General features: G+C 37.0%; 1 protein-coding gene across 5 annotated transcripts in view; it reads left to right on the top strand.

The window, feature by feature from the left end:
• Positions 1-24,187, top strand: part of OSBPL1A (oxysterol binding protein like 1A) — a 359,956-nt gene that overhangs the window by 4,972 nt on the left and 330,797 nt on the right. For 4 of the 5 annotated variants that reach the window (XM_069099804.1, XM_069099806.1, XM_069099802.1 and 1 more), the window contains exon 2: positions 22,468-22,590. In XM_069099804.1, the coding sequence (XP_068955905.1) occupies positions 22,470-22,590 (121 nt within the window). In that variant the 5' untranslated portion in view covers positions 22,468-22,469. Of the gene's footprint in view, positions 1-10,948; positions 10,967-22,467; positions 22,591-24,187 lie in introns of those variants that run through there. The other variant, XM_069099805.1, reaches the window with a different exon arrangement.

Here is a 24,187-nt window from a genome sequence, read left to right as displayed (position 1 = left end):
TGTCCTAAATGGTACTTAAATCTTTCCCTCTAGATTGTCCTTTTTATTCTTTAAAGGGCACTACTACTATCTTTCTAGTTACTTATTCTGTAATCTAAATTATCCTTAACATTTCCTATCTTGTGCCAAGTTAAGTCAATTCTATTTCTTTGTACTATCTCTAGTATCTGTCACCTTCTCTCTAGTTTTCTATCCTTTAAAACAGTCAACACCTTCATTTAGGCACCTTTTACCTCTTGCCTCCTATAATGATAGTATACAAATTCTTACCTTTGCTTCCTGTCTCTTTTTATTCCAATGGTTTTTTCATGCAGCTTCTGTATAGCTGCAGAAATAATCTTCAAACTTTAGTTTGTCTATGTCACTCTCCTGGTTAAAAGTTTTCAGTGGCTTTCATTAGGATAATGCAAACTTTTCTCCCTGGTATTTTAAGGGCTATGGGGACAGAGTGAATATGGTGGAATGTGAGCATTTTTACCTAGCTATGCCAACACACCTCATCCATATGCCAAGCCAAATTCTGATCAAGGAAGACAAGAAAAACTCACAGTGAGTTTTTATAATCCAGGTCAATTTAGGAAGACAAATATGTTTTTGGCAACTGGGGTAGGAGCTGACAGGAGCACAGTATGGCAGTAACAGCAGTGGCTGGACCAGGAGCATTCCAGTGCCCAGGTATTGCAAGGGAACAGAGAGAACACCAGTGCAGGAAGAACCAAGACAGATTCTGGGGAACCCGTGAACTAGTACTGGGAGCAGGAACATATGCCATGTGCCAACTGTCACCTGTTACTCAGTTCTGGGTCATAGATACAGGACAAAGAGGAGTGACTGCACCCAAGCTCAGGACCCTGTCAGAGTACTGAGCCTAAAACAAATTCCAGAAACTTAATTGTGTGGCTTTGGGCCCAGGAGCTGAGAGGTGACTCAGTTCAAACCCTTGACCCAGCATAGAAATTTGGTGAAAAAAACCAGGGTAGGAAACAAGACCAAAGTGGAGCAAGCAGTTCATTTGCTCTGAGCCTTCAGAACCTGCTCTGAACTTCCCAGAGGGCAGATAGTGATTGAGTCTAACAGTCTATTGAAATTCAACCACATATAAGTCAACAAACCCAAACCTGAATCAAGAGCTTGTCAAGTTCAGATCAGGAGGGCAGTAAACAGACTTCTTCCTGGATCATACTACTTTGGAAGCACTGAAAACTTGCATGATCTCAGACTGAGCTATGAAAGCTGAAGAAGCTCAAGCTTGACACCCTGACAGGACAGGGTGGGTTCCTAACCTACTTCCCCCCCAGTGAGCAGAGCCTAATGCAACATCGAGTTCAAAGTCAAGAAGTACAAGAAGAATGAGCAAACAAAAGAGGAACTTGGCTATAAAATAGAACTACTATAGTGACAAAGTAAGCTTAATACATAGAACAGAAGACAATGACTTGAAAATATGTACAAGCAAAACTTGAGAGAAGAAATGCATATTGGCCAGAAGCTAAATTCTTAGAAGAGTTAAAGCAAGAATGAAAGAAAAGTTTTAAAAAGAGAAAAAAATATTTTAAAAACCAAAAAAGAGTGGTAGAGGAAAAAAAGTGGGAGAGAAAATGAGAGCTAATCAAGAAAGATATAAAGAGAATCAGTAGCTTGGTGAAAGAGATACAAAACTAAAGAAAATATTTCCTGAAAAATTAGAATTGCACAATCAACATTTTTTAAAGAGCCTCATACATTCCAGGCACTGTACTAAATATTGGGGATACAAAAAGAGGCAAAAGGCAGTACATGTTTTCAAGGAGCTCACAGTGTAAATGGAATCTAACGATTTCCTGAGACATCAAGAACTTGACAGGAAAAGCTACTGACCTAGAAAATAGATGGAGGAGAGATAATTTAAAAATCAATGGTCTACCTGAAAATCATGAATAAAAAGGGCATAGATATATTTCAAGAAATTATAAAAATGTTTTTTTTAGATGACTTAGAACCAGTGGGCAAAGTAGAAATTAAAAGGATTTACTAGTTATTTCCTGAAAGAAACCATAAAATGAAAACTCCCATGGATATTATACCTAAAATTCAGAATGCCCACACCAAGGAGATAATGCTGCAAACAACCAGAAAAAAAAATTCAATTACCACAGTGCCACAATCAGGATCACGTGATATGTAGCAGCCATCATTGTAGAGAGACTGAAGAGTTGGAATAGGATATTCTAGAAGGCAAAGGATCTAGGATTATAGCCAAGAATAACCTACTCAGCAAAATTGAGCATAATCTTATGGGGGAAAAATAGACATTTAAGTAAATGGAGAATCTTCATGCTTCTTTGAGGTAAAGAACAGAACTGAATAGAAAATTTGACCGTCAGACACAAGGGGCAAGTATGAAAAGGTAAATAATGAGTGAGAAATCATAAGGGACTAAAAAAGGTTAAATTATCTATATTTTACTCCCCCAGAACTTTATCCTCACCAGATGTCTAATTAGATAGCGTGGGCATGAATCTATAATGTTTGCATGATTTCAAAAGACAAATGGAAGAGTGAGGAAGAGGAATGCACTGGAAATGGGGAAAGGGAAATGAAGAATAGGGAAAATTATCTCAAACAAATGGAACATGGAAGTTTATGTAATGGGAGGTGGGACAGTGAGAATTAGGCAATTTAAACCTTTTTATCATCTGAACAAGTTTAAGGAGGGAAGAATACAGATATACACAGTTGGGTATAGAAATTAATCTTATCCAATAAGAAAATAGAGAAAAGGGTTAAGAAGATGGGAGAGGAGATTAAGTGAGAATGCCAAGAAACAAAATGGACTCGTTAGGAACAGGGCAAAAAAAGAAGAGGATGAATAGAATAGAATGGAGGTAAACGGCAATCATAACTGAATGCAAATAGGATGAACTCATCCATAAAACGGAAGGGAATATCAGAATGGATTAGAAATAGAGCTGTAAAGCCAAGCATGAGCCACTTTCCAGAGGATTGCTGCTGTGAATAGCTTTCAAGGTTCTCATTACACAGTAGAGTGAACTCTTGATTTATTCAGTAACAAACCAAGACAAAACATATGCAGAAAATAAAATACAGTATTTAAAATGTTAGGGCTTAACAACTTATCACTAAAGTGGCCACATAGTTTTCACCAAAGTGATCGTGTAGTTTTAAACAAAGTACATTCATTCTTAAGGAGACAAGCCTTCTTAATTGACACAAAGTACAAAGTTCAAAGTCCTCTACCCAGTGGTGCAATTAAGTTACAATATCATCAGTCACTACTAAGTACCTTCTTATGGGGTATTGGAAAGTACAAAGGCCATGCACCCCTAAGTCACAATTAAGTTACAATATCAGCAGTCACTACTAAGTACCCTCTTAGAGTAGTGGAAAGTACAAAAGCCATATACCCCCTAGGTCACAGATAAGTTACAATCCCATCAGTCAGCATTAAATACCTAAGGAGAGGTCTTTTCTTTTCTTTTTTTTTAAATTTTTAAATTAATTTGTTTACTTTTAGTTTACAGGATTCAATTCCACAATTCCTTGAGTTTCACATTTTGTCCCCTTCCCTCCTCCCCCCCCCCCATGGCGGCATGTAGTCATGTATAGGATCTGTAAATACTTCCACATTATACATTAATCAGGTTATAAAGATGGATTGTATCAGATGGAATGAAAAATGGTAAAGAAGACATAAAACCAAACAAAAGAAGGAAAAAGATCAGGTATTTTGCTTCCACCTGAATATAAACTCAGTTCTTTCTAGTTCTTTCTCTGGATGCATATATTTCTCTCCATCATGAGTCTTTTGGGATTGAGTTATATCACTGCATTGCTGAGAAGAGTCCGGTCTATCAAAGTTGGTCATCACACATACCTTGTGTCTGTAATTGTGTACAAATTTCTCCTGGTTCTACTCTTCTCACTCAGCATCAGTTTGTATAAACAGGAGAGGTCTTTTCATCTTGACTCGAGGAAGGGTTTCAGCTTCCATGGTCCTAGCTCCTGCCTGAATCTAACCAACTGCCCCCTGAGTTCAAAGGCAGACAGTTCCCAGTCCAGCTTTCCATGTAATTCCTGTTCCATGCTGAAGCTCACAGTGTCTAATTCACCTTCAGTCCTTCACAGTTTCTTTTCCTGGGAAGACAAAACTTAACCAAGCCACAATAACATTCATGCACATTTCCAGCATCCTCATTATTTCACTTTCTGCCTGTGAAATCAACATAGACCTAAAACAGTCAAAGTACTGACACCACAGTCATGCTTCCTCTGGCACCTCCGACTGGCCTTTGGAAATCCTCAGTTCCAGATGGTTCTCAGAAGCTCTCAGCAGAAGTTTCAGCTGGCTTTCAGAAGAAGCTCTGCTATCATAAGCTCTGTTCTCAAAATCAAAATCTCTTTCTCCAGCCTGGGCCTCTCAGCCTCCACTTAGCTTGCTCCAAGAAGTTCTGACTCTCCAGCTTGGGATTTTCCTTATATACAGTATTAGCTCTTCCCTGGTCAGCCCCTTTCTGTTACTTTTCCTTATATACAAGGTATTAGCTCCTCACTGTTCACACCTTTCTGTTATGTCAGCAACAGGGGTTCTTACCTTCTGTTACTTAACAGAGGCTTGATATGATTAACTTGAAACTAAGTGCTAAGTACCTGTTTACTTGCCAATGCAAGGGGATCTTTAAATTCCATTACTGTTACATTATAACAAAATAGTTGTTACAGAAAGATACACAGAGTTAAAATAAGGGGCTAGAGCAAAGCAAAAGCAAAAATAGATCTAATTAAAAGAGATAAAGGAGGAAATTGCATTTTATTAAAAGGTACCCCAAAAATGGATTGATATCAGTACTAAATATGGTGTATCAAATGGATAGCATCTAAATACTCAAAGAAAATGTTAAATGAATTATAGGAGAAAATAAGCAATAAAAAAATAAGCAAAAAAAATAATGTTTGGGAACCTCCATTTACCCCTGAGACCTAGATAAATCTATCCATAAAATAAACAAGTTAAGGAGATGAACAGAATTTTAGAAAAATTAGATATGATGGATCTTTGGTGTATATAGAATTGAAATAGAAAGGAATATACCTATCAGGGGTGGCTAGGTGGCACAGTGAATAGAGCACCAGCCCTGGAGTCAGGAGAATCTCAGATACTTAACACTTACTAGCTGTGTGATCTTGGGCAAGTCACTTAACCCCAACTGCCCTCCAAAAAAAAAAAAAAGGAATATATCTGTATCATCTGTGCATGAAAACTTCACAAAAATTGGCCATTTATTAGGACATAAAAATCTCAGAAATATATAGAAAAGCCGAAATCTTAAGTACTTTTTTATGACCGTTATGCAATAAAATTATATTTAATAAAGAGCCTTTGAAGCATAGATTAAAATTAATTGGAAATCTAAATAACTTAATTTTAAAGAATTCAAAGAACAAATCAGAAATATTTTTTTTTAAGCAGTTGTACAATAGTGAGGCACGGAGGCTTTTTAAGAAACTAATTTTTTTTTAAAGCAATCGGGGTTAAGTAATTTGCTCAAGGTTACAAGGCCAGTTATTTCTGGGTGTGGTGGTAAGTATCTGAGCCTGGATTCGATCCCAGGTTATCCCGACTCTGGGGCCGGTGCTCTTACTGAGCCACCTGGCCGCCCCAGTAGAAATAATTTTATTAAACATAATGACAACAATGAATCAACATACAAAATTTGTAGGATATAGTCAAAGCAGTACATAATTAAAAAAGAAAATACAAACTCTTAAATCAATAAAAGAGAAATAACAGGTCATTGAATCGGGTATACAACTAAAACAATTCAAAAACTGGAAATTAATCCCCCCCCCAATTAAACACCAAAATAGATATCCTGAAAATCAAAGGAGAAATGAACAAAACTGATAGTAAAAGAAAATCATTGTACTAATAAGAAAACCAGGAGGTGTTTGAAAAAAAAAAAGTAGAATGCACTATTGTATAATTTGCTTAAAATAAAAAAAAACCCAAATTACCTGTTATCAAGTCAAAAAATGTGAATTCATAACCAGTGAAGAGGAAATAGAAGCTATTATTAGGAACTGTTTTGTCCAACTATATGGCGATTAAACTGATAATGAAATGGATCAATATTTATAAAAATATAAGTTGTCCATATCAGGACAGAAAAGAGAATACTTAAATACTTAAGTAACCTTTATCTTAGCAAAAGAAAATGAACAAGCCATAAGTGAACTCCCTTAATAAATGAATAAAACATGCACAGCCAAAAGTATAAGAAAAGCAGTAAACTGGGAAGAAATCTTTGCATCACATTTCTTTGATAAATGAATAAATAAAATATGTCAGGAACTGAGTCATGTTTATAAGACAAAGAGCCATTTCCCAAATGACCGATGATCATGGGCTGCTTTCAGAGGAAGGAATGGCTATCAATAGCCATATGACCAAATGCTCTAAATCACCAATAATGAGAAATATACAAATGAAAATAACTGATATACAACCTTACATCCATCAAATTAGTTAAGATGACAAAAACAGAAAATGACAAATTCTGGAGGAGGTGTGGGGAAATAGGTACACAAATGCCCAATTGGTGGAACTGTGAATTAAAAAAAAAAAACCTGTCCATTCTGGAAAGCAGTTTAGAACTACTCATAAAAAGCTAATAAACCATATATTCATTTTGACCCAGCGATACTGTTCTAAGGCTATATACCCCAAAGAGATCAAAGAGGGAGAGGGCCCATATGTACAGAAATATTTATACCAGCTCTTTTTTTTAATGACAAAGAATTGGAAACTGAGGGGATGCTTATCAATTGTGGAATTGCTGAGAAATGTGTTGGGAAACTTGTGCTGTGAGAAATGATGAAGGGAATGATTTCAGAAAAGCCTAGTAAGAACTGTATGAATTGAGCCAAAATGAAGTGAGTAGAACCAGGAGAACAGTTTATACAGTAAGATGTTGGAAAGATAAATCAAATCTGAAAGATGGAGTAGCTATTCAGCCCAGTTACCCATCAAAATTTCAAAGGATTCAGTATGAAACGTGCTATCCACCTCCAGAAAGAGAACTTGACAGAGTACAGATTGAAGCACTGTCTTGCTTAATGGTTTTTATTTTTCTTCTCAATGGATAAGAGAAGGGAGGAGGGAGAGAATTTAGAATTAAAAATTAAAATGAATTCAGAAAATAGATACAAATATAAATTTTATCAGGGGACAACTATACCTTCCCCCCCCCCCCAACCAAACACATCTTTAAGTGTCCTAGAAATCTGGCTCCACCCTACTATTCCAGTCTGATCTCAGCATACTCTTCTGTTTACACTCTAAATATCAGTCAGTTGGCCTGCTTTATTTGCACAAGTTGTCTTTTATTATTGAAATGCAGTTCCTCATGATCTGTTCAGATTCTTTTAAAGCTTAGCTTTTTTTTTTTTTTAGCATGGAGGCTACCCTAATTCTCCCCATTCCACTTAAGGTTCTCTTCCTACTTAAAGTGCATTGTATTTTACCCCAGCCTACACACTGTAACCCCTGTAGAGCCTAAGTCTGTGAGACAGGATTTATTTAATTTTTAACTATCCCAAGTTCCTAGCACAGTGCCTTAATACATAATTGGGTACTTAATAAATTTTTAAAAAATTGAGTAATACTGAAGTGTTCAGATGGCAAATGCATTCATTTTTGTCATTATAATACTTAATTTTCCTTATGTCCCTGAATTCCCAAACACTGTACTTTTGTGTATTATTTAAAACATCAAATACCAAGTATGAAGTCAGCATGTTGAATAAGCAGTATTCTGTTATTGTCTCTATTCCTGGTTATCATATGTCCTTTGGTTATGATAATACATCATGAGATATTTGATAATTTCAAAAGCTATTTGAAATCTTTTCCTAGTTTTTGATTTGTGATCTACAATTAAAATGGTGCTGTAGAAATGTGTATAGTTCTTAAGTTTTTAAGCTTTTCATTCTTTAAGGATGGTGCCTTACATTTCAGGTGGATTTGTAAGAGTATACAATGTTAATCTTCTAGTTCCTTGTTATCTTCATAGGAAGAAAAGGATTGATTATATTATTCTAGTTGGACCCTTTATAGAAATTCTCTACTCTTGATTCTTCAGAAATTGAACTAGTTTTAAGAGATGAAAGCAGGGACAGCTAGATGGCACAGTGAGTAAAGCACCAGCCCGGAGTCAGGAGGACCTAATTTCGGTTCTGGCCTTAGACACTTAACATCCACACACAAAAAACTAGCCGTGTAACCTTGGGCAAGTTACTTAACCCCAACTTGCCCTCCAAAAAAGGCAAAAAAAAAAAAAAAAGATGAAAACAGCTGTTAGAAATGTATCGAGCAATCTTCAAAAGTTCTGATTCATTTCAGCCTGGTCTTTGTCACAAAACAAAAGCAGCATGAGTATAGGGCCTTGCAAAGGCTAGGTGTTCAGTAAGTGTTTGATAAAAGGTAAAACTTTAATTTACAAGTTTCCCTGTTTCAACTGTGATTTCAGGAGGACTGGGGGCAGAGTCAATCACTTCTTCACTTAGACTTGCTGGTAAGAGAGGATTTACAAGGTGTGCATACTTAACAAGTTCAATTCTCAATTTAAGTAGGTATCTCAATTAGTGTTTAATAAAAATGTAAACACTACAACATTTCATTTTCTGATAAAAAGGATTATATTCAATTAGAAGTTTAGGTTAATCATGAAGACCTGGAGTATCAAAGAGAAAGTCTCCATTTCACAGGTTTCTATCTCACACTTTTTGAGAACAAATAATTCTCAATATTCCCTGTAAATTCACATTCTTGAATGTAAACTTATAGTTTAAAATTATACATGAAAATAACCTTAAAGAGGAGTGAATATAAACCACACTAGAAGTAGTCTTGAAAGACATAACATGTTTTTTAGAGACAATATGGTCAGTTGTTACTGGGAACTTGAGGCATGTTGGAGGGTTACTTGTTTGTTCTTATGATGTGGCTTGGATGTTGTGGATGAAGAATTTGTATTCATGCATCACAAATTATTTGGCTATTCCCCAGTCAGTAGACATCTTTGTATCTAATTTTTTTCTGTCACAAAAACTGTTACTATAGATATTTTGGAGTATATAGGAACTTTTTTCTTATAATGGCTTCCTTGAAGAAGCCCAGTGATGAAGTCTTTGTTTTAAAGAATAGAAACAGTTTAGTAGTGATTTTGTTTGCATGATGCCAAATTGCTTTCCATGATGGTTGTACTACTTTACAGCTCCACCAGTATGTTAGTGTGTCCATCTTCTCACAACTCCTGCAATGTTGACTGTTCCCAATTTTTGTCACTTCTGCCAGTTTTCAGGGTGTGAGATGAAATCTCACGTTTATTTTGATTTGCATTTCTAGTGTTTTTGAACATTTTTGTCATGTGGTTATGAATTCTTTGTAATTCTTTTGAGAACAGTTTATTTATTGAATGTTTATTATATACATATCTATAGATAGATGTGTATATGTTGTTTACCTAGCTTGGATTCTAAACCTGTATATTATCAGAAAAATTTGCTGATGTATGGAATAAAAGAGTTCAGAGTCTGAATCTGAGATCAGAAAAGGTCTTTATTCTTTCTTATGAGAAAGGGCTCTCTGCCCCTGTTGCACGAATGTTGCCTGCCAGGGAGAGAGCAACAGGTAGAAGGAAGCCCATGGTTATATAACCTTCTAATGCAGAAACCCAACCCCCCCAACTGGCCTTCACTCTCATTGGTAGGGAGGCCAGCCACAAACTAAGCACAGGAATCTGTCTCGGAGACAAAGGACATAGAAACTCGTGGCAAGGAAGGCAGTGTTATCCTTATTTGGCATATCTTGTTGCTGAGGTGGCACTGGGGAGGGTCTCCATTGCTCTCAGTCCCAGATTCCTGTAAGGTCAGGTGACTTCTAAACTTAGGCCCAATGGATGCTGAAGCCACTCTAGATTTGATTTTTCAGAATAGGGAAACTTCTCTGTAAGTTATCCCTCACACTAATAAAGTATATATAGAATAATTTTACATCCATCCATCCATATATAAGCACACACACATATACATACACACATACACATACATACCTCTGTGAGTCTAATGGTAGCCATCTCTAGGGTGGTAAGAAAAAAAGGAATTTGCATAATTTTGTTGTATATTTGAAAGGAATCGTAAGTTGTGCATAGTAGATTTGCGGTGCCATGTGCAATTATCTTTTTATTGTGCTATGTTGTGGAAATGCTTGTTTTATTCCATAAATTAAAAATAAAATAAATTTTTTCTCACATTTGACTGCTTCATTTCTTTTTTTTTGTTTGTTTTGCTTTTTGTAGAGGGAAGGGCAGGGCAATTGGGGTTAAGTGACTTGCCCAAGGTCACATGGCTAGTAAGTGTTAAGTGTCTGAGGCCAGATTTGAACTCTGGTTCTTCTGACTGGAGGGCTGGTGCTCTGTTCACTGCACCACCTAGCCTCCTTGGCTTCATTTTTTTTTTTGATCTTTATTAACTTATTTGTTTACTTTTAGTTTACAAGAATCCACAATTCCTTGAGTTTCAAATTTTCTCTCCCTTCTCTCTGCCCCCCTGACCCATGGCCACATACAATCAAGTATTTGATCTGCAAATACTTTCACATTAGACATTAGTCAGGTTATAAAAAAGGATTGTATCAGATGGAATGAACAATGGGAAAGAGGAAACAAAACCAAACAAGACAAAGAAAAAGAGCAGGTAGTTTGCTTCCATCTGGATTCAAACTCAGTTCTTTCTAGTTCTTTCTCTGCACGTAGACATCTCTCTTCATTGTGAGTCTTTTGGGGTTGACTTATAACACTGCATTGCTGAGAAGAGTCCAGTCTATCAAAGTTGGTCGTCTGTAATTGTGTACAAATTTCTCCTGGTTCTACTCTTCTCACTCAGCATCAGTTCGTATTAGCCTCTCCAGGTAAATATGAAGTCCATCTGCTCCTTGTTTCTTATAGTACAATAGTATTCCATTACATGCATACACCACAACTTGTTCAGGCATTCCCCAATTGATGGGCACCCCCTTAATTTCCAATTCTTTGCCACCACAAAAAGAGCTGCTATAAATATTTTTGTACATATGAGTCTTCCTCTGATCTCTTTGGGATACAACCCTAGAAGTGGTATTGCTGGGTCAAAGGGTATGAAATTATTTATAGCCCATTGGGCATAATTCCAGATTGCTCTCCAGAATGGCTGGATCAGTTCACAACTCCATAGCAATGTATTAGTGTTCCAATTTTTCCACATCCTCTCTAGCATTTGTCATTTTCCTGTTTTGTCATCTTAGCCAATCTGGCCGGTGAGATGTGGTACCTCAGAGTTGTTTTGATTTGCATTTCTCTAAACAATAGTGATTTAGAGCATTTTTTTCATATGCTTATATATATCTTTAATTTCTTCCTCTGAAAATTGCCTGTTTCATATCCTTTGACCATTTATTAATTGGGGAATGACTTGTATTCTTATAGATTTGACTCAATTCTCTGTATATTTTAGAAATGAGTCCTGATTATCAGAGACATAGGTTGTAAAAATTCTTTCTCAATTTTCCACTTCCCTCATAATCTTGGTTACATTGGCTTTGTTTGTATAGAAGCTTTTTAATTTAATGTAATCATAATTATCCATTTTGCATTTTATGATGCTCTCTAATTCTTGTTTGGTCATAAAGTCTTCCCCTCTCCACAAATCTGACAGGTAAACTATTCCTTGCTTTCCCAGATTGCTTACAGGATCAGCCTTTATACCTAGATCATGCACCCATTTAGACTTGATTTTGGTATATGGTGTTAGATAATGGTCTATGCCCAGTTTCTGCCATACTATGTTCCAGTTTTCCCAGCAGTTTTTGTCAAATAGTGAGTTCTTATCCCAAAAACTGGGGTCTTTGGATTTATCAAACAGAAGATTATTATAGTCATTGACTGCTGAGTCTCTTGTACCCAATCTATTTCATTGATTCATTACTCTATTCCTCAGCCAGTACCAAGTAGTTTTGATGATGGCTGCTTTATAATACAGATTAAAATCTGGTATAGTTAGTCCACCTTCCTAGCATTTCTATAAAAGCTTCAGTTTTGTTATAACCTGGAATGAAGAGAGGCATTCTTTGCATCCCACTACCTTCTTTAGGAGAGGAGTCAGCCCACACAGGTAACAGTCACTCAGCTGTAGAAGAAATATAAATATTATGTACTTGATGCTGGTCACTATAGAATTTCGCCTACTTTCTCTACTAGTTGGGATTTTCAGCCTTTTTAAAAAATTTACTTGTACATCAGACTTTAAGCACCGGTTTTGATCATATTACTTCATCCAGCCTTTACTTGAAGGTCTCTGATGTGGGGAAGTCCACTCTCGGTTAAGATAGCCCATTCTACTTTTAGATGCCCTAATAATTAGGACATTTTTCCTTACATTGTATTGAAGTTAGCTTCAGGTAATTTCTACTAGTTTTTCTCTTTGGGACCAAGCAGAATATGTCAATCCCTCTTCTACATGTTAGTCCTTGAAAGACTTGAATGTAGCTATCATATTTCTCCCAAGTTTTTTCCTCTCAAGGCTAAATATATTTAGTTACTTCAGTCTATTCTCTCATGACATTGGTCTGAAGGTCATTTATCATTGTGGTCATCCAGAACTAAGCACACTTTTACTGAGGTAGTCTGACAAGGGTAAAATTAGTGGTAGTAGTGGGACTTTATTCTCAGTGATACTGGATACTGTGCCTCTTTTAATTCAGTCTGAGAGCATACATTTTTTCAACTGTTATGTTGCTCTATTGAGCCATTCACAGATTGTGGTCTACTAAAACCTTCAGAAATTTTTCCTATAAACTGGTATCTGGCCATGTTATCCCATTTTGTGTTTTTGAAGGTGATTTATAAAAGTTGAAGACTTTACATATATCTCTATTAATTTTATCTTATTATATTTGACTTTTCATCAAGCGTTCTTTTCTTATTCATGACTGTTCCTTCATGTATTCATAGAGATAACTACCAGTAGACCATTAATGCTGACAATCACAAGGAAATGTAATTAGCAGATATTTATTAAGCACCTGAGATGAGCTAGGCACTGTGCTATGTGATTGGGCTACAAAGACAAAAGAATTCTGAAATAACTGCGGACTTCAAGATGCTGACATTCTTTTGGGGGAAATAATGTACAGATATAAGTATATATAGAATAAATAAGTGAGTGAATGAATTCCAGATGGGATATTGAGTATTGAATGTGAGAAGCAGAGAAAAGTAGAGTATAACAGGATAAAGTGCCAAGTGGGGAGTACTATATAATGTCTAGAAGTATGGGTTGGGCCTAGGTTATGATTGGATCCTAAAGGCAAGAGGGAGTGACTGTAGTTTAAGTAAGGTAGTGATATGGTCAGATTTGCTTAAGGAAAATCACTCTGGCAGTTATGGAGAGGATAGATTGGAGTAGGGAGAAACTGGAGTCTGGGAGACAGACTAGGAAACTTTTGGAATAGTCTAGGTGAGAAATGATGAGGGTATTAACTAAGGTGGTGGCTGTGTAAATAGAGAAGGTGTTGGATGTGAAGGAGGTTGTGGAAGTAGAAATGGAAATGTGTCATGTGTATGTGCTTGCATGTGCACAGACACAGAAGAAAGAAAGAGGCAGACAGAAAATCAAGGATAATGCTGAAATAATGAACCTAGTAGACTGGTAGGAATGGTAGTGCCCTTGACAGAAATAAGGTAGTTTGGTAGAAGGGTAGATTTTTATGAAGAAGATAATGAGTTCTCTTTTGAGCATGTTGAATTTGCAGTGTCTTTAGGGCATCCAATTTAAAATGCCCTGTAGGCAGTTAGTGATGTCAGGTATGGGTCTGGGACACAGTCATGCAGCAGAGAGGTCAAGATGAATAAGGACTGGGAAAAGAACATCAGATTAAGCAGCTAAGAATTTATTGGAACTTTGGAGAGAGCAGTTTTAATGGAATGACTGCAGAAACCAAATTTCTAAAAGTTGAGTAAGATTGAAAGGAAAATAAATGCAATTAATATTGACAGCATTTTTTAAGAGTTTGAGAGAGAAGAAAAAGAGAGAGAGAGAGAGAGAGAGAAAGAAAGAGAGAAAGAGAGAGAGAGAGAGAGAGAGAGAGAGAGAGAGAGAGAGAGAAGGAAAAGAGAGAGAGAGGGTGTGGTGTGCACTGTCAGGAAGTGTTTCAGTGGGTAGTCGGGTTTAGTGAAGGTTTTTTTGAAGATGATGGAAACTTAAAAATGTTTGAATTCATTGAGCCAGTAGATCAGAGAGAGAAGGGGGTATAATTGAGGGAGCAATCTTCTGGCAAAAACTAAAAGGGAATGAAATCAAGGGCATATATAAAGAGAAGTTTTGGCCATGGCTGGGAGTACCATTTTGTTGGAATCTTTTGGAGAGCATGTAACACCGTTATCCAGCCAGCCCTCCTATATTTTTAAGTTGTACTGTTGATATTTTTGAATCCATGGGTAAGACTTCACATTTATCCTCCTTAAATTTCATCTTATTAGTTTTGGCCTTTAATTCTAGTCTGTCAAGTACTCTCTCTCTCTCTCTGTTCTTTTGTTTTGGATTCTAATTCTGGCATTTGGTCAATGCATCAACAATCAACAAACATGCATTAAATATCTGTTATGTGCCAGACATTGTGCTAGGTACTGGGGATACAAAAACAAAGACTGTTAACAGTTACTGTTCACAAAGAGCTTATGATCCATTGTGGGAGACAATAGGTACATATATAAGTGTGTGGAAGAAAGAAATAGAAAAAGAACAATTACATTAAAGGTAGTTAAATATATGTATTTTTTGAGAAAGGGCACATTAGCAGTTGGGAGCATCACAGAAGGAAGTGTTTCTGTGTCTTGAAGAGAATGATTGAGGTGGCAATGAGGTGGCGGTGCATTCCAGACATGGGGGATAGTGCAAAGGCACAGAGTCTGGAGAGATGACAAGCTGTATGTGAAGATACAAGGAAAGATCAATTTGTTTGGATTTCAGGGTGTGGGAGGGGGAATTATATCCCTTGGACCTGGAAAGATATGTTAGTACCATATTATGAAAGAATTTAAAATTTAAACAGAAGAGTTTGGATTTTATCATAGAGGCAGTAGGGGGTCACTTGAGTTTTTGTAGGGGAGCGACATAGTCATCTTTGCTAATGGATAATCATTTTGTCAACAAAATGTGAGATGGACTTGATCAGTGAGAGACTTAAGGCATGGTGGTCATTTAGGAGTTTTATGTGGGAGGTGATGTGGATTTGAACTAAGATATATGAGAAGAGAAGGGGTGGTAGGCTACAAGAGATGTGAAGGTAGATTTGGCAACTGCTTGGATATATGGGGTGAGGGAGAGTGAGAAGTCAAGGGTAGTGGTGAGAAGATTGAAAAGATGGTGGTGCCTTTGACAGAAAATTTGGAGGAGGGGTTGTTTTGGAGAGAAAGATCATGAGTTCCGTTTTAGACATGTTGAGCCTGAGACAACTTTGGGACATCCGTTTTGAAATGTTTGTTAGGCAGTTGTGATGATGCAGTATTGAAGCTTAGAGAAACTAGGACTGGATATATAGATCTCTCAATATAAAATTTCCATATAGAGATGATAATTAAACCCATGGAAGCTCATGAAGTCAGAGACTATATAGAGAGAAGAGAAGAGGACCCAGTTAGTTAAGGAATACCCATAATTAGGGGGAATGATATGTGTGTGTGTGTGTGTGTGTGTATGATTATCTAGCAAAGGCTAGATAATGTGTGAATTATCTCTTCCCTGTTCATCTAATGCAAAACTTTTATAAGCATGTTATCTGTGCTGAGTCATGGATAAATATGTTGAAAAGAATTTTGGATTTGTCTGTTTTTTTGTAGAAAAATCTAATAAATGAAAAAGCATTTACTAAGCACTTAACCATTGTACAGTGTACTGGGGATATAAGTAGAAAAGCAAGATGAGAGAGAGAGATCGCAGGTGGAAGGCCCCTGTAAAATGTTAAGATTTTGTAGCAGAGCAAATAGCAATGCTGGGGATTCTGGAGGGCAATATAGGCAATGTGCCCAATGGATAGGCAAGTCTGAAGCATGATGGACGACTTTAGAGTGCTGGGTAAGGCAGGTGGTAAAGCTCTGTTGTTTGTCTCCATCTTACCAGGCAGATTGGTAGTTAATGACTCCCTGAGCTCAGGAAGCTGTGTCTGCCCCATGGCTGGGAATTAGAAGGTTTTCAGGGTGCTTACTCCAGGAGCTATTTTGTTTGGTTTTAAATACTTATGTCATTTATCTATTTGGTAATAGCATAAGATGTGAAGTGAATTAATGGTTGAAAAAGCATTTTAAGCACTTAACTAGTCTGTAAGTGGGTCTTGAAGGGCTCTGAACCCCTTGACAGTTATAATAGTGGGGAGTGGGTACATGGATCAGATTAAAAAAGAGTGGTTCTTCCAGGGTCTCTGTGTTAGGGGTGGATATTGGGAAGTAAGTGGTCCATTCAATTACAATGAGAGAGGCACAGGGGAAAAAAGAAGTATTGACATAAAGGAGTGAGGAGAGGGAAGATCTTGGTAGGTTCTGGGTGACAGCACATCTGCCAGAGAGAAGAGGGAGAGCAGGAGGGGAGGGGCAGAGCTCCCCTCAGCCTGGTCTGCTCAGATCTGCCTGATTGTTGTTCTTTGGTGGATGATGTCTTTCTTTTTCCTGGAACTTTACATAATTTCTTCTTTTTTATGCTATAGTTTGGAGGTTTCATAATCTGCTGGATAGAGTTGAATTTTTAGGTTTCTCTTTGTTGTAGTTCTGTGGATTTCTTCATTTGAGTCATTTATTTTTGAAAAATAGGAAGTTATCTTAAATCATTTATTGAATTATAGTAAGATTATTTTCTTTTTAATATACTCTGGATGCTTATAATTCTTAGTTACCTTTTCCTTGATCTGTTCTTCAAATTGTAGCTTTGTCTTGCATTGTTTCCAAGTAGTTTTCTGGTTGAATTATCTTCTAGCTTGCTATTCTACTTGAACAGCAGTTTATACCATTCTTTGTTCTCCTGTGTTAATTCTGCTTTTTGCTGCATCTAATGAAAATTTTAGATCTTCCATGTTACTTCTTAATTGCAGTGACTAAAAATCATTTGAGAAGAATCTATGGAGTCTGGTATCAAATCCAGCCAGGTTAGACTATTCTGAGACTTTTTGCAGATAAAAAGTTTCTTTTCATTTTGGAAAGAACAATTTGTCCCCAGTAAAATAACATTTTTCTTCTCTTCTTAATCCGATAAATATTTCTTCTGATTTTGTTTGTTTTAAAATACTTATTTTGGTTGGGGCGGCCAGGTAACACAGTGAGTAAGAGCACCAGCCCGAATCTGGGCTCAGAAACTTAGCACCCACCCAGAAACACCTGGCCATGTAACCTTGAGCAAGTTACTTAACCCCAGTTGCTTAAAAAAACCAACAAACTTATATTGGTTATAGCAGAAGGTGTTAAGTAAATGAATGGGTGAAAAAGCATTTTAAGCACTTGCTTGTTAGTCCGCAAATCAGTAACTATTTATTAAGTACCTGCTTCTAGCAAGGCATTGTGCAAAATACTGGGGGTAGAAAGAAAAGTAAACACAGTCCCTACGCACAGGAGCTCACAGTCTGACAGGGGAGGCAGCATTCAAGTGACATTTACAAACAAGCTACATACTGGATACATTGGAGAGGATCAGCAGAGAGAGGGAAGGCACTGGAATTAAGAGGGATCAGGAAAGGCTTACTTTAGAAGGTGAGACTTTACCTGGGACTTGAAGGAAGCCAGGGAAGCCAGGAGATAGAGGAGGAGGGGAGGGCATTCCAGGTATGGGGATCAACCAGTGAAAATGCCCAGAGTCAGGAGATAAATGAGGAATAGAAAAGAGGTCAGCATCATCACTGGTTCACAAAGTATGTGGTAAGATGTAAGGTATAATAAGAATTCTGAAAAGATTTGGGGACAATAGGTTATGAAGGGCTTTGTGAATGCTAGACAATTTTATATTTGACCAAGAGGTGATTCTGGAGTGAATTCACAGGCTCAAGCATTCTGAGTCAAGTTGGTAAAAGTTTATCGTTAGGCTATACAGTGGGCAGGAGGTCTTAAGGAACGTGCGACCCTAAAGGGGTAGCATTAAAGTTTTTATAGGAAAATCTTTAGTACGGTATAACCTGTGCCAATTATGCTAACTAGGTGAGTAAGGGTAGGATTAGGGAGGAGTTAAGGAGTGGTCAGTGCTTAAAGGAACATGCACTTTTAATATCTATGGGGCAGGCCTGTCGCCCATAATTCACTGGGAAATAGCCCAAGGCGGGGCTTCATGGAGGTATGGTTTTAGGCTTGAAATGTCACTAAGTCAAATAGCAGTCAGGGCTGACTGAGAAGTACCCAGTCTGCTACCCATCAATGTTCTGTTTGACAAGATGGATGTTGGGCGTATACATATGTCCCAAGCTAATGAGGGATCCAGGATGTGCATAATGGGCTGGGAAGTTACTTATAGATAGTTCTAGTGAAGGATTCATACCGTGTTTCCCCGATAATAAGACACTGTCTTATTAATTTTTTTGGACAGAAAAACACCAGAGGGCTTATTTTCAGGGGAGGGCTTATTTTAATGAACATTGACAGCAATTTTAATAAACAGGTAAATGTGAATAAAAAAATGTACCTTTATTCAATAAGCAAATCACTGGGGAAGAACAGGATGACGCGCTTACTGCTGCAGCTCTGATTGGATGCAGCTCAGAGCACGGCGTGTGTTTCACAGGGTGGGGGGGGACGGTGCATACAGAGGGTACTGTAATGTAGCGTGTAGCGCAGGGGATCACCTTCACTACAGTAGCAATCTCAATAGGGCTTATTTTCGGGGGAGGGCTTATTTTAGAGGAATCTTACAAAGTAAAGGGGAGGGCTTATTTTCGGGATAGGTCTTATTATCGGGGAAACACAGTGGGTGCAGCTGGTTATTATACTAAGGGGAGGTAAATAGTTCATGAATGGTTGCTAGGCAGAGTACTGGCGGGGGGGGTAGGGGCAAGGGGCAGAGATAATGCTCTGAGGCTAGGGAGATTTGAGGCTAGGGAGAAATGTGATTTTGCAAGCTGATGTGATTTTAGAAACTGTGGTTCAAACACAGGCACCCAAGCACCACATCAATAGGAAGTCATTGAATTTTATTGGGATGGGGAATCAGACCTGAACTTAAGGAATGTTATTGCCAGCTAAGTGGAGGATGGACTGGAGTGGAGACCCTTGTGGCAGATAGGCCAGAAAATAGGTTATTGCAATTAGTCCTGATGTCAGGTGATGAGAATTTGTATCAGGGTGGTGGAAGTATCAGAGAAGAGAAGGGACCCTGTGTGATAGACACTAGACTAAAATACTGATGATAATCCAAGATCAAGACAGTTCTTTCTCTAATGTTTAATTACCTATAGGCTTATCAGGTACTATCTTTTTATGTGCATTTTGGTTCTATTTTTTGGATCCCAAATTACATTCCATTAATCTATATTTTAGTTTTTTTTTTTGTTTACCATGAGGTTGCTATGATAATTTTTGATTTTACTTTAAATGGGTTCACAAGTCTCTGTAGTTTTTTTCTACCAATTAGATATTCTTGTCCACTTATTCTCTTTAAATACATTTTGTTATTTTATTCAGTTTTTATATAATAACCCATTAGTATTTTGCTTGAATTTGCATTATACCTATAAATTGATTTACAGAGTTTTGACACTTTCATTACTTCCTCCCATCCTATCCATATATAAAAGATAGTCTTCCAATTTTTCTTCCTTGGTTTCTTTCAGAATTGTTTTGTTAATAATTTTAAAGATGTATGTGACTTGGTAAGTTAATACCCACATATTTGTGATTTTTTTTGTCATTATTGTAAATGGAATTTAAAAAATTAGTTCCTCTTAGCCTTTATTGATAGTGCATAAGAATGTGGCTTTTTTTTTTTTTTAACTTTTTTTATCTTGCTATCTTGATGAGCTTATTTATCTCAGTTTTGTTGTTAAGGCTTTCTTTATATGCAGTGTGGTCAACTGTGTCAGTCTCTGGGTAGGAAAGATTGGAAGGATCTTTTTTTCTTTTTCAAATTTATTAAATCATAATTTTGAATGAGAAGATATTTTAGAGGTCTCCTAGTTCAGTCCCCTAATTTTACACAGGAGGTTTTGAGGTTCAGAGTTCAACTTGGCCAAATTTATGCAATTAGTAAGTAGCAGAGACAGGATTTAAATCCAGGTCTTTTGAACTTCAAATTCAGCAGTTTATTTTCCCAGTTCTATGCTATTTGGCCTTTTATTGATAAACAACTATTTGGAAGATTGTTGGCATACTATCTGTCTTTGAAAAAGAGGCTTTAATTTGTTACAAAATGGATTCTAGGATCTAAATATATGTTTGTTTTTTACTTTTTGTGAATTTTGCCTTTTTTCCTGGACTTAAAAAAATTAATTAATTTTTATTTTTCAACATTCATGTCCATAAGATTTTGAGTTCTAAATTTTCTTCCCCTCCCCCCCCGGTGGCATGCAGTCTGATATAGGCTCTACATATACATTCATTTTAAACATATTTTTACATTAGTCCTGTTGTAAAGAAGAACCAGAACCAATGGAAAAAAACCATGAGAAAGAAGAAACAAAACAAACAAAAAAAAGAGAGCAAATAGTATGCTTCAATCTGTACTCAGACTCTTTTTCTGAATGTACATAGCACCCTCCATAATGAGTCTCTTGGAGTTGTCTTAGATCCTTGCATTGCTGAGAAGAGCTAAATCAATAAAAGTCATTGCATAGTGTTGCTGTTACTGTGTACAATGTTCTCGTGGTTCTGGGCACTTTACTCAGCATCAGTTCATTTAAGTCTTTCCAGGTTTTTCTGAAGTCTGCCTGCTCATCATTTCTTATAGCACAATAGTATTCCATTACATTCATGTACCATAACTTATTCAGCCATTCCACAGTTGATGGCCATCCCCTCAATTTCTAATTCTTTGTCTTCACAAAAAGAGCTGCTATATTGTTGTACATATTGGTCCTTTTCCCATTTTTATGATATTTTTGGGATATATATCTAGTAGTGAAATATTCCTGGGTTGCTCTCCAGAATGGTTGGGTCAGTTCACAACTCCACCAACAATGCATTTGTGTTTCAGTTTTTCCACATCTTTTCTACCATTTATAATTTTTCTGTTTTGTCATGTTAGCCAGTCTCATAGGTGTGATGATCTCAGAGTTGTTTTGATTTGCATTTCTCTAATCAGTAGTGATTTAGAGGATTTTTTTCATATGACTATAGATTTAAATTATTCATCTGAAAACTGCCTGTTCATATTCTGGAATTTTTTTTTTTTTTTTGGCTTTTTGGAGGGGAAAGAGCAGGGCATTTGGGGTTAAGTGATTTGCCCAAGGTCACACGGCTAGTATGTGTATCAAGTGTTTGAGGCTGGATTTGAACTCAGGTCCTTCTGACTCCAGGGCCGGTGCTCCATTCACTGCAACACCTAGCTGCCCCTGGATAATTTTTTTTTTTAAAGCAATCGGGGTTAAGTAACTTGCTCAAGGTTATACGGCTAGTTATTTCTGGATGTGGTGCTAAATATCTGAGCCCGGATTTGATCCCCAGGTCATCCCGGAGCAGGTGCTCTTACTTGCTGAGCCACCTGGCCGCCCCTAAGCAATTGGGGCTAAGTAACTTGCTCAAGGTTACACGGCCAGGTGTTTCTGGGTGGGTGCTAAGTGTCTGAGCCCGGATTCGATCCATATGTCATCCCGACACTGGAGCCGGTGCTCTTACTCGTTGTGCTACCTGGCCGCCCCACTGGATAATTTTTTTAAGCCAAATTCCAATATTTTTATTTTCTTTAACATGCTGGTTGTCCATTTGAGTTGTTGGGCTTTTCTTAAGTTATTCTTTATGCTGCTTTGTCCTTTTTTATGCAACAGAATTTTAAAATTTTTTCAGAATTTTTCTCTAGTTGCTAATTGCTTTAAACTGAACTTTGTTTTTCTTATATGAAAAGATTTTGGTTTCTTTGGATGTTTTGTAGGGTCTAGTGGGAACTATTTCTTTACCTTCTGCTTATGCCACCATCTTCCTACAAGCCTAGTAACTGTGTATTTTAACTTCTCAAAAAATTCAAGTTACTGATAATAGAAAATAAAACAAAGCACAGAGAGACTTGAATCTGCTTAACAACTTTCATTTAATCATCTCTGTTTTCTTATCTACAAAATTAAGATGTTATTTTTCTTTGTAATTTCTTAGGAGAGGTGATTTAGATAACATTCAAACATGTTTAGCTCTTTGGGGGAAAAGACATTTTTTAATATTCTTGTATTGTTCTTGTAATGGGAACATTATTTATTATTTTATTTAGAAATGAGTACAGAAGCAGAACAACAACTTCTCCATAATGCCAGAAATGGCAATACTGAGGAAGTTAGGAAGCTCTTAGAAACTGTGGAGCGAAAGGAAGTGGTTGCCAATATTAATTGCAAAGGTAAGTTTGATTAAATTCTTATTTTCCTCATTAACCTTTCATTGCTAGACACTTTTATATAGACATAATAATATTAATCTCCCTAAATAATGAATAGTTTGTAGTAATATTATCCTTCCCTTATAAGTTGTAAGGACCCTTTGTGAAATATCTGAATTGTCTTTCTTCATCTACTTTGTCAAAAAATGGACATTTTCCTTTTTTGTTTGTTTGGGTTTTTTTTGGAGGGGGGAAGGCAAGGCATTTGCAGTTAAGGGACTTGCCCAAGGTCACACAGTAAGTGCATCAACGGTCCGAGGCTGGATTTGAACTCAGGTCCTCCTGACTCCAGGGCCAGTGCTCTTTTCACTGCATCACCTAGCCACCCCTCTTAAGGCGTCTTTAACTTCCACATGCCCTATTCTAATTTTTAAGGAATTGTTTTCTTCACTGAGTTTTTGTACCTCTTTTTCTATTTGGTCAATTCTGCTTTTTAAAGAATTTTTTCTTTTCAGTGGATTTTTGTGACTCTTTTACGATGTGGCCTATTCTGTTTTTAAGGTGTTATATTTTTCAGGATTTTTTTTTTCTTTGTGTCTGCTTTACCAAACTGTTGTTTATTTTTTCATGATTTGCTTGCATTACTCTCATTTCTTTTCCATTTTTTCCTCTACTTTTCTGATTTTAAAAATACTTTTTGGACTCTTCTAGAAACTCTTGTTGGGTTTGTGTCCACTTTACTCTTTTCCTTTGAGGCTTTGCTTGTAGCTATTTTGACATTGTTGTTTTCTGACTTTGTATTTTGATCTTTCCTGTCACCCTAGTAGCTTTTTACAATCAGGTTCTTTTATGTTGTTGTTGTTCATTTTCCCACCCTATTTTTTGATTTTTCATTTTATGTTAAAGTTGGGCTCTGCTACTAGAGTATAGGGGGCTTTGTCCCAAGCTTCAGATTTTTTTATTCTGCTGTTTTCAGAGCTTGTTCTAGGATTCTGTAAGTTTTCAGTTCTTCTAAGGAGATATGTCAAAGGAAAGGTGTGGTCAGTGTTCTCCTGGCCTGTATTTTGAACTGTGAACAACCACAAGCACTCTTTTCCACCTTGGAACGGTTACCAGGGTCCCAACTTCCCTGTGGCTCTAGTGAACTAGTACACTTCCTTGTTCTGGGACTATGACCTGGAATCTAGTATGGGTAATGCAGCAGAGTCCTGTACCCAGTATCAGCAGCGGTCCCCTCTAATCTCCTTCTGACCAGTTGTCCAGCCCCTTTGGGGTCTTTGAGCTGAGAGCTCTGAAGCCATTGCTTGTTCGAGGTCACACAGATGATGAGTGGAAGGTGAATGACTAGAATCCACATCTCTTGATTACTGATTTAGTATTCTTCATGTTGTCCATCACAGATGGACTGTTTTTTTTGCCTTTTCTTTCCTTTTTTTTTTTTTGATCAGACCTACAATTTCATTCATATAGATTATTACTTAAGAGGAAATTCCCTCTACAGTAAAGATGAATTGCCCAGGGTCACACACGAAAGATGTATCATGTGTACTTAATAGATTTCATTGCAATGTGGCCAAGCAGTGTTGGGGTAGATTGTGCCAGGAGGATTTGAAAAAAA

This window comes from Petaurus breviceps, unplaced genomic scaffold, assembly GCF_028583685.1.
Source record: "Petaurus breviceps papuanus isolate PSGF00001 unplaced genomic scaffold, PetGlider_PUasm1.0 38, whole genome shotgun sequence".
In the NCBI taxonomy this organism is placed as follows: Eukaryota; Metazoa; Chordata; class Mammalia; order Diprotodontia; family Petauridae; genus Petaurus; species Petaurus breviceps.
The sequence above is the reverse complement of the archived record's forward strand: the minus strand, read 5'-3'. Positions and strand labels throughout refer to the sequence as shown.